General features: G+C 37.6%; 1 protein-coding gene across 11 annotated transcripts in view; it reads left to right on the forward strand.

The window, feature by feature from the left end:
• Positions 1-19,382, forward strand: part of pnut (septin 7-like protein pnut) — a 451,701-nt gene that overhangs the window by 317,276 nt on the left and 115,043 nt on the right. For all 11 annotated transcript variants that reach the window (XM_081755644.1, XM_081755661.1, XM_081755586.1 and 8 more), the window contains one exon: positions 914-1,313. In XM_081755644.1, the coding sequence (XP_081611770.1) occupies positions 914-1,313 (400 nt within the window). The remainder of the gene's footprint in view (positions 1-913; positions 1,314-19,382) is intronic.

A 19,382-nucleotide genomic window follows, 5' to 3' on the forward strand; every position in this document is an offset into this window, starting at 1 on the left:
GAAGTATCGAACCTTTCGTTGGCAAAAATACATTAATTGATTTGGAAATCCGAAACACTAATCCCTTTTAAAATAGTCTCCTTAGTAATGCACACACTTTTTCCCGCGCTTCAGCCATTGTTGGAAACACTTCTGGAACGCGTTCTTTTTTTTTTTGAATGGTGAGCAACCGGCCGTCGATTTCCGCATGATATCTTCCCTTGACTCAAATCGGGTCCCTGTCAGTGACATTTTCAGCTTGGGAAATAACCAAAAGTCATACGGAACTATATTGGGTGAGTAAGGAGCCTGACGACACACAGGAATGTTGTGTTTTGCGGACGTTCTTCAATCAAATTTCGCGGACGTTCTTCTTATGCTCAAATTCTCGTTGAAAATTGAATGTATCGATGCGATTGAATGGTTCCTGCTTGGGTATCGCCAAGCTTTTGGCAAAATTTCATGTAGTATCGCGTCTTCACTCGTTGATCGACTTCACATGAGTGTCCCCTCTACATCTACACTGAAGAAATTCTCCCGCACTTCATTGCTTTACGCTGGGATCGATATTTACTCTATCAACACACCTCGTATGTACTAATTCTTGTTTTCAAGACCTTCCTTATAGTACATAAATTTGTGTGCCCAGCAATTATGACGTCATACTTCTCACCGAAACCTCTAGTAGCATTTCTAAGAAATTATCTGGCTCATTATCTGCATTTTTAAAAATATTTTTCATTGTTTTTAAGTTGTTCATTCAATTTAAAGGAACGCAGGTGTAAGCTTAGCGATGAGTCGTAAGAATATTACTCCACTTTAGGTTGCAGATCCTCGCAGTTTTTGAAGTACCTTATTTAGCTTGTTAATTTAGCAACAGCTTGTTACCTTCATTTGATCGTTTAGTTAATGTTATTTTTTTCTCTTGTTTCAGTTGCAGAGCAAACGAGAGCTCTTTTTTAAAAATGAGATGCCTGCAGCGACGAGTACAGCAGCAGCACCAACGTCGACCCCGCCGGTGACGTCACTGGCAACGTCCACGCCGCTTACTTCGCTGAGCAACAGCACGGCCACTCCTCCGGCAGCGAGCAACCCGCCCCAGCCAGCGTCAGGGATCCAAGGGGTTAAAGATGCGTTGCTCAAGCGGGAGCCCGTGGAAGACAATCGGGAGAAGGAGAAGGAAAGAGAAAAGGAGAAAGAACGATATAAGGAGAGAGATAAGCCCGAGAGGCGAACCAAAGAACTCGATGGATACGTAGGATTTGCCAATCTGCCCAACCAGGTTTATCGGAAGGCCGTCAAAAGAGGGTTCGACTTCACACTCATGGTAGTTGGTAAGTCATCTTGCAATTCATACTTCTTGAACATGTTTAGTATCTCTTTTGTAAAGTTTCATTGGCGGTAAAAATAATCTTAGATTAGCTAAAAATCCATGTGTTTTGCTCGGTAGGAGAATAAGATTAACATAGAACTTTGAAACATATTAAACCTATTGATTTCTGACTCGAAAGAGCGTTGATGCAAATTCTAATTCACTGGGGTTCAGGAAATCACTCATCTCCAAAGTCGTACTTCAAGCCAGCAATAATATGTTTTTGAATCCTTCTGAATTTGTGCGCATAAGAGATGTTCGGTACTATGTTCCATTTGTAGATAGTCCACAAGAACACCTTTCACTTCCAGAAAATTGAACCCATTAACTTCTTAGTTGACGATTGCACCGTGAACTCTCTTGCTTGGTAGAGAATTATGAGATTTTTCACTCCATGTTCGTGTCTTAGAGTCTGAGTCAAAGAATGCACCCAGTTTCATCAATAGCTGTAAACCGGACAAGGAAATAATCTGCGTTAGCACGAAATTTGTCAAGGAGTTCGCAACTGAAGAGCACTCGAGTGCACTTCTGATCTGTGGTGAGGTTTCGAGATCTGATCTGTGGTATTCCATATTTTTTTTAACCTGGGTAATTATGGTTCCGTCAGTGGAAATAGCGATGCGATTCGAGTGCACTTGTGATCTGTGGTGAGGTTTCGAGATCTGATCTGTGGTATTCCAGATTTTTTTTTCAAAGCCTGGGTAATTATGGTTCCCTCGGTGGAAATAGTGATATGATTCGATGGCCCTGCAACACAATGTCGTGGACTTCGTTGATGTTTTCGGTCGTTGTTACAGTTTTTGGTGGTCCACCTGCCGTACTGATCCTCTCACGACTCCCTACCACACTCGAACTCACTACACCATCTCTTCATCATGCTATATGATGATGATGAGTCCGCTCGTGTCTGTACCAAGTCCTCATGAATTTGGATACCGGCCACTCATTCTTCAAGAAATATTTGATGACCGCTCTCATTTCATCTTCTCCATTCTGGCTCGTTATTATAACTTCACTCAGTTTAAAGTCTGTAAAAATAAAATGAGACATTACTCGAACTCATACTTGAAATTCACAATGGAAAACTAAATGATCACGTACAAAGGATCACTAAACAATAACAATATAAAGATTCATAAATGAAATATTTCCTTCTATGATAGAATCAACTCGATCGTCCCTCGTAGATGAGATACCGGTATATAAACGTAACCAAGAAAGTTCTGTCGCTTTTTCAGCCAAAACCTTCGAACATCGATATGTCACCTAAGGTGTACCAGGAAGGCTATGGATTCCACCGCGGTAGAACTTGGTGGGCCGTGACGCAAAGAAGGTTTCAAGTGCATTTTGCACCTCTACGAGGGATTTGAACTGGTTTCCTCTAAGATGATTGTTCAAGGAATGGAACGGGTGATAATCGGGCGGTGCAATGTCCGGGGAGTATAACGGGTGCAATAGTGTTTCCTACCTAAGGCGTAGATAGAATGGTGTCTGAGTCATCCTAGCCACGTGGGTCTTAGCGTTGTCCTGTAACAGGAGGACCCCTTTGTGATTCAGAAGTGCTGGCTCCAGAGTTTTGAGTTTTTTCTTGAACACTTCTCAACTGCTGACAGTACACACAGTGCCTTGATGCTCTGATCAACTGGTAGCAGTTCCAGATGCATGATGCCGAGTAGTCCACCAAACACACAGGAGGATCTTCTACTACTGTGGTGGTTTCGGCTGTTTTGGAACCAGTTCATGAGATGCTAACCAATGATGATGGCACTGTGGAGCTTTGTACAAGACGACCCATTTCTCATCACATGTCAACACCCTGTCCATAAATTGCTCCTTCCTCAGACGAGACAGGCAGGAAAGAAACGTAGATGTCAGCTTGCGTTGCCTTCTGGCCTGGAGTTAAATCATGTTTGACCCATCGATCCAACTTGTAGTGCTTTCCAAGTTGATAGAGGTGCTGCCAAATGCAGGGCTCATAGCGAGTTACTTTTTTTCAAGTTGGTCACTAAAAGTTACTTTTTTGGGAGGTAAAGTGACTTTTTCGTGTTATTTATGTTTTGCATTGGCAGTTTTATAAGAAAAATATTATAAAAATAAATAGAAAAAGGCAAAAACTCATTACTCTTCTGAAAGCTTCAGTACTTGCTGCCACATGTGAAAGTCAGCTTTATTCTCACTTCAGATTTTATTCTTTCTAAAGCACAGTGGATGGGTGGTGGATGCTTAAGCTCTCAAGGTGGTGTTGAGAATCCTTCTGTGTCTATTCTTTCTTCTATCATAATAGTCTTTTAGTTTTCTCTCGTAATAGTTAACACTCCGCTCAACATTGTGTGTTTGTGTGGTTCATCATGTTCGTTTTGTGTTATGTATGCTTCTTGTAGGTTCTTCTTAAGAGTAGGTGATGAATTTGAATATTTCATGGCTTTGAGAACTCTCAATGGTAAATTAAATATAATGTCTGGGATGAAGAAATTCGGAAATAGGCCAGAACTGGATCCACTTACTCAGAAGCTTCTTACATTTGCTAAATCTGCTTACCGTAACTACAAATCATACTTAGAAAACCTAAGAAAGGAGGAAGCTCAAAAAGAAGAAGTAAAGAAAAAATGAAACAAAACAACAAACAAAGAGAGGTGATGAAGAAATTGACAAAAGAAAAAAGGGCATGATGAGATTTTGGTCACTTTTTTGTGCGCTTTTGGTCACTTTTCAACTATTTACAGGAGACCAAACCACTATGAGCCCTGCACGCTGAATTGTAGTCCCAGTTCCTCACATGTCTGGCCACTGTTCGCCTCAACTGCTGCCTGAAGATCTTCATTTTGTACTTGTGTTGGTCTTCCGGCACGTGGTGCGTCTTCGAGTGTTTCGTCACCGTCCTTAAACTTGTTAAACCACTTTTGCACTTTCCTCGTACGACATCCTCACCAAAGGCCTGGCATATCTTCCGCCCCGCTGCAGCGGCGTTTGACCCTAGTTTGAGCTCGTATAACATACACGCCCTTATGACGCTCTGAGGAGGTCCCATGTTCATTCTGTACTTACGCAAATTCACGATGTAACTGAACTGCCACAACCAGGTAGTATGTTGGATATTACACCAGCAACTGACTTTCGCCTTATCTTCATTCGCATTCAACTCACGGTGTGAGGGTTAATGGAACACAGACCTCTACAAAAAGCGACAGAACTTTCTTAATTACCTTTATAGATAGAATCTTCGTTTTTCATATAGGGTTGCTCCTTTTAATGAGTTCCTTTTAAGTTCAGTCTGTTTCTCACCGTTATAATTTGCTCCTTCAGTTCTCTATTTCTGTATCCTTTACTCGTTCATTCATGACGCTATGCTTTTCGGTTACTCCAGAGCTTCACCTGAGAATTCTTGTTTCTGTAGTCCTAATTTTATTCAATTTGCTGTATTCAGAAGTACCGGTACTTTCCGTTTCTATGATGATCTGTCTAAAGTATTACATACACACTTTCCTTAGTTAACTTGGTGTCTTCTTTTGACAAAGAACTGCCATTTGTTTCCAATTGCTCCAACCCTTTTTAAATTCGGTTACTGATTCACCTCTATATATATATTTCCACCTAAACTTATGATCGATCCTAAGGGGCCGCAGTGGCTTAGTGGTAGAGCGTTCACCTCTTGGTTGGGGTCCCGGGTTCGATCTTAGCCCATGCCAAGTGAACTTTGTGGTGGACAAATACCGTGGTCGTGGGTTTTCTCGGTGTTCTCCCGTTTCCTCCCACTTTATTCATTCCACCATTTCATTCATTACTCATCATCACCGTCTCCTTTAGCCTAAGCGGCATAACCGTGGGACGTAAAACCCAAAGATTTCATTTCATTTCATTTACGATCGATCCTAAATATATATGAAGCCATCTACTCTCTAGTGTTTTCTCCATCGCTAGGCCAAGTGAACAATCTCCCTCTTTCCTCTGGTTCTAATCTGCTGTTACAACTTTTCTTCTCTTACTCTTCATGTTGTTACATACATTACTACATTGGGCTCAGAGCTGATCCTTGTTTTGGGGGGAGGCACGGTGGCTCAGTGGTAGAGGTTTACCCCTGGTCCTCGGAGTACTACCTTTTCCTTCCACGTCTTCATTTTCTTTCACACCAATTCTTTCATCATCATTCACTTGCCATAATCATCGTCTCCCTTAGCCCAAAGAACATAATCGTGGGACGTTAAACTGAGATGCTTCATGTTTGACCCTTGTGTAGCAGTGTAGTCATCTTGAAATTTCTACATTTCTTCCTAACGTTTGCTCTAACGTACCTGGACCTTTCTTGTATTAAGCCGTGTATTTTCTAAGAGATCTTTCCCATACTTCTTGCCTTGAAACTCGTCAGATTTCCTCTGTCGGTTTTTCTCTGTTTCTCCGAAGATTGTTGTTTCACCTGGCATAAATCCAAACTGTACTATTACCAGTTGAGACATATTACTTAATTCGTCCACTTAAGGTTGAACCGCTAAGGTGCTATTACTGCGTACTAGCACACATATACAGTTATCTACGTAGTACGTCCATACTGTACGATACGGTATTAATTAACATAGGAATGACATTTTATACTTAACAAGAACAATCTGACGAACTGTTGCTCAGACATGGTACACAATACAGCGTTACACAGTTAGCTACATATTGCGTCCATCCTTCACTAACGTAGTCGCATCCTTGAGTCTCTCCTAAAACTTACAATACCTTCGTAGTACTGACAAGGGAACCTTCCGAAAATGATAGTTGCAGTGAAAGATGTGGCCTATGCCAATTGAAAGAGCTGTAACAGAGATGTTCATTCCCAAAAAATTAGCTGCCCATAGCAATAGGTTCAAGAAATATAAGGGATGGAAGTTAGGGAAACAGCAAGGTTGGACAAAGGGGAAAAGTGCAAATTCCGCAAAAAAAAAAAAAAAAAAAAAAAAAAAGGGGGGGGGGGACACGGCAAAATACAATGCTGACAAGTGATGTATAAAAAGAGGCTTGCCACAATAGGGAACAAATGAAGGCCACCAGTGGGGTTAACAGTGTTGCCAACTGCAATGAATAGTACATGTTTTGCAAAGAGCACTATATGAAGTGAGTGCAATACTCAGTGTCAACCTGTCATGTAGAATATAAGATATGACGTGTATAATCAGTGGTACAATCTAACAAAAGAGAATAGAAAAAACAGAAGTACGAAAAATACGGAAATGACGGAGTTGGCCATAATGCTCCACATCTGATCACGAGCTGTGCATATTACGATGAACAAAACAAGAAATATCTACTATGCGGGAAACCGACGTACCTAAAGTCCAAAAGAAAAACGAGTTTCAAAGTTGGCAACACTGGCCATGGAAATCCAGACTAGTCTAATATAATTAGGCCATTTGCTTCACGAAAAGAAAATTCCGGCAACAGGCATCACTGCTAGAGCGATTGAGGCAATGTCAATTCGGGGAACATGAAATGGTTGGGTTGGGCCAACAACCGATAATAGAAGTAGCGAACATTATGTCATGGTTGGGTCGTATGTAGGAATATACAGGGTGTCCCACCAGACTTTGTGACCTGAAAGATTTGCGAAACGAACAAAAATGTGACGGATCCAGTTGTGCAGGAATGTACCAATGTCAAGGGGTGATAAAAGTCTGTGAGAAGCAAGTGCCCCCAGGATCCCCATCATAGAGCCCCAGGAGCCAACTTCAAATTTTTAAATGGCAACAGGGACCGAGTGGTACCTCTCTCGATACACCATGGAATGTGCAACAACATCTATAGGAAACATTTGCTATATGAAGCATGTTTTTCAAAATGGCCGCCACAAATATATGTTGTTTCTTAACATGGCATCGAACATTGTGATCTCAAATTGCTGCGAAACGAGAAGAGATGTTGCAAATCCAATTGCACAGGAATGTACTCATGTCGAGGGCCAAGAAAACTTTGTAGGAAGCAAGTCCCCCACGGCCCCCATAGTAAGGCTCGAGGAGTCAACCGCAAATGGGAACAGGGGGCGGATGATATTTCTTTGGATAGATACAACACCGCCTATAAGAAATATTTGCTATATGAAGCACCGGTTTCAAAATTGTAATGCGCCGCTATTTTATAGCTGAACAGTCGCATTACACGATTCTTGGAAGATGGTGAGAGGCATACCGGTCTGCATCAGATGATCTTTAAATTAAAATCTAAAAGAATATTAAAACATTTTTCGAATCGAAATTAAAAGAGATTGATATTATCAAATATGGTGAAGAAGACATTTGTGATTTTGATTGACAATATATATACTAGAAATATGTATCTGTAAACGAGTAAAGCCTCGGATCCAATGTCGAAAGCTAAAACCAACTATGATTGTATTTATGTTTAGGCCTCTATTTAAAATTTAAGAATCAGCTGAAAACTAAAGTAAAATCAGTTCGAGCTGGAGCAACTAGGTTAGTATTTTGTTTATTAGTATTGTTTGTCTATATACATATATTATTGAGAATTTAATTCTAGTTTCATGAAACAGCCCTCAAAGAAATACGATATGTGAAATAAATGATGAAGTATGATTTAAATAATATGACGAAGTATGAGAATTATATACAAATATAAAGAAGAAGATAATACGTAATGAATACGTTCCAATTGTAAGATGTAATTTGAATAAAAAAGGCTGTTAACAGTTTTAGAGTTGATCTCAATTAAAAATATTATATAGATATTCATACGTTGTTTCTTAAATACTGCTTAACCTAGTTGACGTTTCATAGACTTTAATGCACAGCTTGATTATTAATGGTCAGTTTTATGCATGGTTGATGGAGAGAGAGATCCTACGTTCTTCATTGTGGGAGTTCCTTCATTTGCGCACCGAACCTCCAAATTTTATATAATTGAACATGTACTTGTGTGTGTGACAAGGTGCATTTCATAAAATGGCGACCGTGACAAAGGACTTTCTGAGGTGCAGGTGAAGAATACGACCGGCAGTGAAGACAATACTCATTGAATAATGAACAATACAGTTGGTAGCAGCAGTAGATGAGGATCCGAGGTACCTTAATAAAAATAATGAAGACAGAAACTACTATTAAGAGTGATAAAATCTCAGAATTCTTGGAAGGTATGAGGAGTGATTTTAAACGTACCAACATTGATTTTGAACAATACTTAAGAAATAAAATTAACGAGAAGTTTTCATTGTTAACCATGCAGCTCGATAAGAAGTTCTTGGAACTGCGGCATGAGATAATTGGAGATAGAAAAGAACAAAACAAGATCATTGACAGAGAAAAAGAAGTTGGAAAGGACGAAAAAGACAATGCGAAGGAACTCGGAAGGGACGAAGAAGACACTGCGAAAGAACTCGGAAAGGACGAAGAAGACAGTGCCAAGGAAGAACATATATTGGATAAGATAGACGCTGAAGAACCAAGTGTTGAAAGTAATACAACTAAAGTAGAAGAAGATGATGAAGAGGAAATTATTACTTATGAAGAAGAACCATTTCAAGAAGCTCCAAAAGTGGATAAATATTCAAACATAAAGAAAACTAGAAAGAAACCTTGGGAGAAGTGCTGGAAGAAGAAGAAAAGGAAACCCAAAGAATATTTGTGGAATCTGCAGAAAAGGATAACAAGAAGAAGGAAATTTAAATTGGACAAGAAATGGAAATACCGAAAAAGAAAGGACAAGATAGTGGAAAGAAAAAGAAGTAAAAGGAGCCGAAATAGGAAGAAAGAAAGAAAGAAACAGAAAGATAGTGAAAGGATAAGCGACAGAAGAAGATGGAGAACGATGAAATCAAGAAATGAAAGACAAAACAAATCAAGAAGAAAAAGCAACATTGTTGAAAAGAACCGAATGTGGAAAAGAAAAAGAAAGAAACGAAAAGTATCGGCATGTTGGGTACCAAAGGCAAGGAAGACAAGTTCCCAAACACGAAAAAGGAGAAGGATAAAAACAAAAATTAAGATGCCTTTTCGTGAATTAAGAGTTAGGAGAACAAGGTTTATAATTCACAGAAAGCGAAAAAGGAAGAAAACTGATATCCCGAAGAGGCGACGATGTCGGTGGAAGGACGAACAGGGAGGAAACCATCGGCGTAAAAGGAAAACTAAGAACACAGATGGTGTTGTGATATTATTTGTTGTTGTGTTTTAGTGATATGTTCAATTGGAAAAGTTATTAACGATTAATATTTCAATTCAAATTAATTGTTTTATATTAATTTTGATTATTTTAATGTTCTAAGAAACCTGATTATTGTCGTGAAATTTTATGAAATATCTCATCATAAGTTGGTCCTTATATAGTTATAATGTTCTAAAGAAATGATGTCTGGAGAAAATGTGAATACTGAAATTTGCAAAAAAAAATTATTTAGTGACAATTTTTTTTCAGACAAAGGGGAGTCTGTAATGCGCCGCTATTTTATAGCTGAACAGTCGCATTACACGATTCTTGGAAGATGGTGAGAGGCATACCGGTCTGCATCAGATGATCTTTAAATTAAAATCTAAAAGAATATTAAAACATTTTTCGAATCGAAATTAAAAGAGATTGATATCAAATATGGTGAAGAAGACATTTGTGATTTTGATTGACAATATATATACTAGAAATATGTATCTGTAAACGAGTAAAGCCTCGGATCCAGTGTCGAAAGCTAAAACCAACTATGATTGTATTTATGTTTAGGCCTCTATTTAAAATTTAAGAATCAGCTGAAAACTAAAGTAAAATCAGTTCGAGCTGGAGCAACTAGGTTAGTATTTTGTTTATTAGTATTGTTTGTCTATATACATATATTATTGAGAATTTAATTCTAGTTTCATGAAACAGCCCTCAAAGAAATACGATATGTGAAATAAATGATGAAGTATGATTTAAATAATATGACGAAGTATGAGAATTATATACAAATATAAAGAAGAAGATAATACGTAATGAATACGTTCCAATTGTAAGATGTAATTTGAATAAAAAAGGCTGTTAACAGTTTTAGAGTTGATCTCAATTAAAAATATTATATAGATATTCATACGTTGTTTCTTAAATACTGCTTAACCTAGTTGACGTTTCATAGACTTTAATGCACAGCTTGATTATTAATGGTCAGTTTTATGCATGGTTGATGGAGAGAGAGATCCTACGTTCTTCATTGTGGGAGTTCCTTCATTTGCGCACCGAACCTCCAAATTTTATATAATGGAACATGTACCTGTATTTGGGACAAGGTGCATTTCAAAATGACCGCCAAAAGTTCACGTTGTTTTTGTCACCGAGCAGATATTTTGGCAGCCATTTTGAAATTCCATATAGTAAATATTTCTGATGTACGTTGTTGCATATTCCAAGATTTATTGAAAGAAACATAACTCGACCGATGGTGTTATTTGAAATTTTGAATTTGGCCCTTGGGACCCTATGATGGGGGACTTGGGGGCACTTGCGTCTCACAGAAGTTTGTCGTCCGCTGACATGGGTACATTCCTGCACAACTGTATGTGTCACATTTTTTTCGCTTTGAAACTGTTTCAGTCGCAGAGTTAGGTGGGGTACTCTGGATATATCATATAGGCGGTGATAGTACTGCAGACAGCAACACACAGCAGAACAAGCCTTTGATTATGGTTGCTTTCTGCAGGTGTGGATATGTGATAGAAAGACCAACAAAGGTTTCGACACCTCTAGAGTACTGTTTCGAGACATTCGCAGGCGATCATTGTACCATATGTGACGGATTGGCAGTATTCCGCTGTGCTCACTTCAAATGTGTCTTCTGTTTGGACCATTGTCTCATCGAACATTTGCACGTACAATGTGGACGAGCATGTACAAATGATGCGAAGACTAATGCCTGTTGCCGGAATTTTCTCTTTGTGAAGCGAGTGGCCTAACTATATTAGAATTGTCTGGATTTCCATGGCCAGTGTTGCCAACTTTGAAACTCGTTTTTCTTTTGGATTCTAGGTACGTCGGTTTCCTGCATAGTAGGTGCTTCATGTTTTGTTCATTCTAATATGCACAGCCCGTGATCAAATGTGGCGCATTATGGCCAACTCCGTCATTCCCGTATTTTTCGTACTTCTGTTTTTTTCTATTCTCTTTTGTTAGATTGTACCTCTGATTATACACTTCATATCTTATGTTCTACATGACAGGTTGATATTCAATATTGCACTCACTTCATATAGTGCTCTTTGCAAAACATGTACTATTCATTGCAGTTGGCAACACTGTTAACCACACTGGTTGCCTTCATTTGTTCCCTATTGTGGCAAGTCTCTTTTTATACATCACTTGTGAGCATTTTATTTTGCCGTGTGCCCCTTTGCTTGCGGAATTTGCACTTTTTCCCCCTTGTCCAACCTTGCTGTTTCCGAAATTCCACCCCTTATATTTCTTGAACCTATTGCTATGGGCAGCTAATTTTTTGGGAATGAACATCTCTGTTACAGCTCTTTCAATTGGCATAGGCCACATCTTTCACTGCAACTATCATTTTCGGAAGGTTCCCTTGTGAGAAATCAATTTTATCTTTTTATTTTGTGTAGGGAAATGAAATTGTTGAGATCTCCATTTCTTAGAGAATTGACACCAAAGTATTTGTCAGCTTACCTGGAGTTTCTTCCTTTTATATTCTTCTATTCTCTTAATTAAAACCCCAGTATTTCGATACTGTCTTCATCGAACTTCCATTCTTCCACTGAAATCCTGTCTTGTCCGATCACTTGTCGGAGATATTGCGAATCATTCCTTCGTTTGGCTTCTCATCTTCAGTGTATTTTCTATCATTTGCCACGTTCAGTAGTTCTTTTGAGATATTCTTTCCATTTGCGTTGTATTTTTGTGTTTTTGAGAGATTTGAGTCGTTGCTTGTTTGAAAGTCTTCCAAGACTATAATTTTCTTCTGCCTGTGCTTGGCCCATATCTTTGCCTCTTTTTCTTCCTTTATATAAGTTCATATCCTTCACTAATTGTATTTTGTCCTACTTCGTGGCCTCTTTCTTTCTTTGCAGCGCTTCTACTTTCTAGCAGCATCACCAGCCTCCGTTACTTAACCATATTTATTTGTTGAAGTCTCTTTATCAGCTCCTTTTCCACAGGCAGTAATACAGTAAATTTTCAATCGTTTTGCCACCAATCTTATTTTCAAGCGATCTGTTTGTATTCTTATACTATTTTTTACAATTTTATTGCGAGTATTAGGACTTCTGTTTGCTAGAATCAAGTCTTGAAACTTAACTTTAATGCACTTCCATACTAACTAAAGCCATGAAATTTTGTACAGATATGTAAACCCGATGTCAATACAATATTCTTACATAATCTTTTACTGTAAAATATACAAATAACAAACGCCTACTGATTATGCAACCCAAATCTGTGCATAGGTCTTTTGGTTGCAGTCGATTAGGCGTTCTGTTGCCTTGATCTTTTTAAGCGTAAAATATGTAAGCTACATTGAGAGCACGCCGTATTTTTAAGTTAAGGAAGAGTAAAGTGTTGATTGCAGAATATGCAATAAAGACCAAAAAGGAAGAAAAAGATAATAGTTTTTTTTTTAAACAAACTTAAAAGCAGAGTTTTCGTAAAATTACTAGGAAAGAGAAAATATTTTCTTGAGATGTAGTTGAATGTTATTACCTTACTAACAAATTTTAGAAACATATAATTTTTTTCTGGGATAAAATGAATAAAATGGATCCAAGACTAAAAACATTGAGCGCTAAAGTTTTTATGGGTATTAGAAAAATTGTTTGCTCGCTTCCAATCATTTTAGTTTTAGTGTCCCATTCATTTTATTCCACCAAATATTTGTATACACTCCTTTTTACGGCATTAAAAAAAAAAAAAAAAAACTTTTTCGTTAATGAGGCAATAACTTTAAATTACTTCACAAAAAATATTTTTAGTGCCTTTTATAAAAGCATTGTTTCTAAATTGTGTTTGTTCTTAAATAGGTTGAACGGAAATTTTAACTGTGATAAGAGACCAAACACGCTGATGAAAATATATTGTTCTAAATTGAGGGATTTTCGTAAAGGACCATTTGAGTCCAACTTCCTATTTTCAAAGAAACTATTTTCTTCACTTTTCCGCGATCCATGCTCTCATATTCCCATTTCCGCAGGTCCATGTATTTTATGTGAAGTCAAATATACGAACGAAGTAGCTCTTTTGTCTTAGACGAGAAGCCAATGTAAGCCTCGTCTGCATGAAAGGGAGTGACATCAGAAAATAAAATACGTACTAATACTCTTCTTTGCTTCTAGGGGCCGCGGTGGCTCAGTGGTAGAGCGTTCACCACTGGTGCTTGGGGTCCCGGGTTCGATCCCAGCCCCCGCCAAGTGAACTTTGTGGTGGACAAACACTATGTGCGTGGGTTTTCTCGGGGTTCTCCCGTTTCGTCCCACTTTCTTCATTCCACCATTTCATTCATCACTCATCATCACCGTCTCCTTTAGCCTAACCGGCATAAGCGTGGGACGTAAAACTCAAAGCTTTCTTCTTTGCTTCTAATTGATGCATCGTAGGTGCCTAAGCCACTAATAGAGTATTTCCAAGTCTAGGGACGAGTTTTCCTTAGTAATAGCTCCTATTACTTTTTGCTTGATGAACAATTACGCTTCATAATTGTTAGTAAATATATAATGCCAATTGATTTTTATAGTAGAGCGTAATGCTTCATTGAAAAAAAAAATCGGCTCTCACTAATTTTGTTCGTTTCAAAGTTGCATGAAGATAGAATCCATTCAAGATGTCAATATACGTTAATGCAGTTGCACGATTCAGCTGTAAACTAGTTAATGCACGGATAACACGGAGGGATTTTACCGTATTGATCATATGAAAGTGAGGCTCAATCCTGGGAAGGTTTCTTATCCTTTAGTTGGAAACATCTTGTCCAAAATGGTACCATCATTAGGGAACACTTCATTTGTAGAGTATTAACCTCTTAAATTTTAAAGAAGAACGTTTTATTTGTAGAGTATTCATTATTTCCACCAGTGAAAAGGCCGCTTGGTTCAGTCGCTCTCCATTCGAGTTTGTGGCGGACAGCGTCATGCCCCCCCTTTTTTTTTTGTTTGTTTGTTTTTTCGGAGCTTTCGTACCATTCGCCAATCCACTTTTTTCTTCATCAGGGTGTCTATCGGTCACGAAAAAGTCACGAAATCAGAAAACGATCATGAAAGTCACGAAAAAGTCACAAAATTTAGGTTTTAATTTTTTTTTTTTTTTTTTTTTTTTTTTTTTAACTGTGCAAATGTAAGTACAGATTGGAAAATTGTCTTCTATAAAACGTCAAAATTCACCACCTAAAATGTCTATGGGCGGCTTTAGACGCTACCAAATCGCAAGCAAAGTACGTTTCTATCGCATGGATGAAAATTCGGCCTAATTCGCTATTGAAAATGTTAGGAAATTTTATGATTTGGTAAAGAAAAGGTCACGAAATTTCATTTTGGAATTTTAGTAGACACCCTGTTCATTTGAAATAATTAGCCATTGCCTGCACACTCAGCTATGCATATTGCATTTTATGTTACATATTTTGAGAAAAAAGATATATGGAATATACATATTTACTCAAATGATAAATTAGAAGAGAACGCGGTGCATCAATTGATTGTCATCATGTACTAGATCCGAGTATGTCTAATTTAATAGTTATAGAAATAATTCGTAGTTTTGTTATTGATACTTTTTTAAAAATTGAATTCATGTTTAGTTTACAGTTCCTTTCAACCTACATCTAAGGAGCCACACTTTTATTCGGTTTGTGATGGTTTTAATGGCTATCAAGGGCGGTTCCAATTCAATCGGTTATGCCGTTCTTAAGAGGAACTAAGATAAATTTCTTTTCCGTGTGAATCTTCTAGATTTAACAAGTAGCGTGACTTGCTAGTAGAAACCATAATGTATATTAATTGCTTACACTTTGACTTAAGGCTGAAGCTAACCATAAATGTTAGTTATCGGAGGACTTTTGTACAATTTACGCAAGTAAGAGTGTGATGTCCCACTTTATAGCCAAATAGAGAGAGTGGTTGTTAAAACAGGATCTTCGGTATAGTTACCGCGTAGTTAAGAGCATACATCCCGCAATCAAAATCCAAACGTGCGAGTTTGTTGATGGTAGCCCGAATTGTGTCTCGACGTTGTTGCGTGACGTGCTACTCATAGCCACACACCCATGTGCATGCAAACGAAAACAAACATTTCATTGTATGCAAGAAATGAAGAAAAAAAAACAGCATTGATTTCTCTGATGACGGAAGGCAAGCATCTCTGTGGGCGCCAGAAAATGACTAGAGTCACGTGCCAATACGCTAGCGCTTGTTCGGTTATTCCTGTGCCTTTTTCATTGGAGTTCTGCCAGCCATATACAGACCCATTGTTGGTGTGTGTGACATGTGGTAAAAGTGGATTTCCCACATATGACCAGTCTTCTGTTTCTGTTAGCAATTTCACTGCTGGTAAACAGATACGAGAATTCAGGAAGTATTCGTGTCGGTATAGATACTAGCTATAAAAATAATAATAAGTCGGTGTTGAACTAGTGATTTTTAAAATTTTACTCTATCCACGACTTTTGACCTTTAAATCATAGGTCATTTAGTCTTGAGTTTTATCCTGAACTCGATGTCAAGATTTATTTCTATCTGTGAGAGAGGGTCTTGACATGTACCGTACGTCCATACCTTTGGACTCGTATTTAAAACTGAACTGCATGAGCAAATTCTACTAATTCTTGATCTCAGTTCGATTGAACCTTAAATTGGTATTTAAAGTCAGCATGCATTTTCAATAATTGCAGCCAAAAATGGCTTGCTAAAACATGCGGTCCTCATCTCTTTTTTTACTTTTACTTTCTGAGCTAATAGATATCAAAATACAGAAAATACTTTGTCAATTTTAACCCGCATGTGCGTATGAATTTTATTTAATCATGAATTTTCACATGTATCCACTCTTATTTTTTAACGTCTACGATAAGAACCATGAACATCGTGTAAGGGAACTTCAGATCCTTTGTGATGCCTGGAATCGTCAACACAAAGAGTCAAAATAAAAAGTCAATATACTACAAAAAGTCAAAATAATCATATTCATAACGGTTTTGTTATGATAAGCAACACGACTTTTTTTTTTTTTTTTTACTAATATTCAATATCTTGCTATATTAGCTGCGAGTACTTGAAATTTCTACTTTTTTTATATAAAAACATAAAAATATTTACGCTTCAAAAACAGCATTCACATAAAGTTTATACTGTAAGTCAAACTTTAAGTTCATGTTAAAATTTCTGCAACAGTTCTGTATTCTTTCGCGAAATAAATAGGCTCAAAATACCACAATTACACCACAATTCGCGAAATAAATACCACAATTCGTTATGCCTTATGGTTACCGAAATATGAGGAAATAAAGAGCGACATTATAGGTACGTGGCACAAGAGTACTAGACGGCACAATTTTTTAAAAAGTAATTAAATTTTGTCCCTTATTCAACGTGAATGCTAAAAAGACGCTAACAACGCGAACATTACCTTGGCGCCGAAAATTAAGAGGTCAGCGTCACGTGTTGAGAACAACTGAAAATCGAACACGCGCTGGCTTTTACTTCAATTTAAAGAAAAATATCTCGCAAGTGAAGCTTGAGTTGTCTGCACTACAGCTTGTGCTAAACAAAAATAAGCTTTTGTGTATAAACGAAAGCGAAATAAAATTAAATAAAACCGACAGGTAAGCTTGCGGCAAGCAAGCATGCTGTCTGGTAGAGTCGCCGGAAAATAACTCATAAATTTGAATTTTCGATATTTCCTAAATATGCAGATTGAAAAACATCTCATATATTTTGATGTTGTTTATTGTATGTTAGCACTTTAAAAATTACATTCGATGGATCATAATTCTCTAAACGGATAGAAGAATTTTCTGCCGTGTGTGTTAGGACATTGTCAGGTACCTCGAATATGTCTTTATTAAAAGTTTTGAGGTTTACTCCTATACGCTTGTTCTTTTGCTGACTGCATTCAAATTACAGGGATGAGGTCAGGATTTCGTGTAGGCCATTCTGTGAACCTTGTTGATCTCTCCATCATCTTAGAAAGTACTCGTTGAACGAATTGCTAACAGCCCAGGAAATATACGGGAGAACACCGTTACTCATAATTTACATGCATAGAACGTACAGGTATAAGCGATTTATAACTTAATCTTACGGATTTGATTTTTTAGGGGGGGGGGGAGATTCATTCCAGGTTTTATTGTTTCCCAATGTCTTTAAGTCATACTTAATCCTTGTTAGCTGCTTTTAGGTTGGTTGCATGTTGTGAGTTTTTGGTAAGAGCCTCTCCTGCTATTTTTGATAAAATGCTTTAAAAATCTTTATAAAAATATTCCTAAAACTACTAGAGTGAAAAATGTGTTCTATTCTTCTTCTAGCAACGATGTCAATCTGTGCATCTTAACTGTACTCTGTTGTTCTCTGCTTGCTGTAAATGAATCTAACTCAGGGGAATTTTAAACAAACTTAAGCCCTTTCTTGTTCCTTTTCGGCGAAGTCATTGCTGAAGTCCGCTTGTTCGTTGCCCTTTCTGGCAGGCGATTCAAATAAAACAGATTTTGTAATGTTAAATGCAGAGTTGTCGTATTGGTTTCTCTTCTTTGCTTTTTCTGGACCTTTTGTATGATTTTGTTAGTACTCTTTCGAATGGTCATCAGAGAGAAAACGAAATAAGCAAGAGACCATTCGCTGTATATGAAGTTTTGCTGCAAAGATAAACAAAATCTTATTTTTATCCCGTGTTTATTTTGTTGGGTACCCCATCCGGAGACACGGAACAACTTGTCTTTGCCTCGTAGTTTACTCAAACGAATGCGGAATCATATTTGACGAAAGCAGATGGTTTATAACTTACAAAAAATCTGCACATGTGGTAGAAACCAGGGATGATATAGAAGACGATTTCACCTCAAACTAAGCTTGTGGTTTAAAATTATAGAGCGGCTTTGGAGAGAAGATACTACTTCGTTCGAAATAATAAATAAATAAATAAATAAAAGGTGAATAACTCAGCTCAGAATAGGAGGAATGAGAAACTGCGTCACACCAATTTAAATATTACTGACCTGAAAAGCAGAAGGCTAGAAACTGCTAAAACTTAATCTCTGTGACTAGTATAGTAAGTTCTGGTACATACTAAAGCGAGCAGTAAAAGACAATAAGCTACCAAGAATTCGAACACTCGTATTACGGAAGAAGACAAAATTTTTTTTTTTTGTTTGTTTTTTTTATCCCTTTAAAATTTCGGCTTTTTAAGGTAAATTATAGACTTTCAGTCAAGCGGCTACAGCATCTTTCCTATTTATCGTAGAATCATGATTCATACTTCGTTTTTTTTCACAATACAGCAACCTTTCAAGCGGTACCATTCACATTTCCCTATCATGTCCCTGAGGAGGGAAATTTTGAGAGAAATTGGATTTTTATCTTTTTTTTTTAATTTTGAACCCCTCTGGACCCCTTCTGTGTCAACGCAGAGATCTGAAAATCAACTGAAAAATACTAAGGGATGTAATTAATGTGTGTACAAAATTTCAAGCTTCTATCTTGAATAGTAAGTGCGGAAAAATTTACCAATGACCCCCACAATGCCCCAGACTACCACAAAAGACCCTTATCTCAGATTAAAAATTTTCTGGAACATCCCTATCTATTCTAGGGTCATGTTTTGTACCTCATTCTTTTCATAATAGAACAGCCTTTCAAACGGTACCAGCCTTTTCATATGTCTCCATCATGTATCTGAGGCGAGAAAAATCGCGAAAAATTGATCATTTGATTAAAAATATCCCTTTTCTTTAGCGTTTTTCTCCTGGATCCGTCGTGTGTTAACGCAGAGATCTGAAAAAATAAATCCGATAAATGCTACTCTATAGACTGAATGTTTGTGCAAAATTTCAATCTTCTAGGTGCAAAAGTAAGCGCGCCAAAAAATAATAAAAATAAGCCTAACA

Source organism: Thermobia domestica, chromosome 1 (assembly GCF_964235325.1).
Source record: "Thermobia domestica chromosome 1, izTheDome1.hap1.1, whole genome shotgun sequence".
Lineage (NCBI taxonomy): Eukaryota > Metazoa > Arthropoda > Insecta > Zygentoma > Lepismatidae > Thermobia > Thermobia domestica.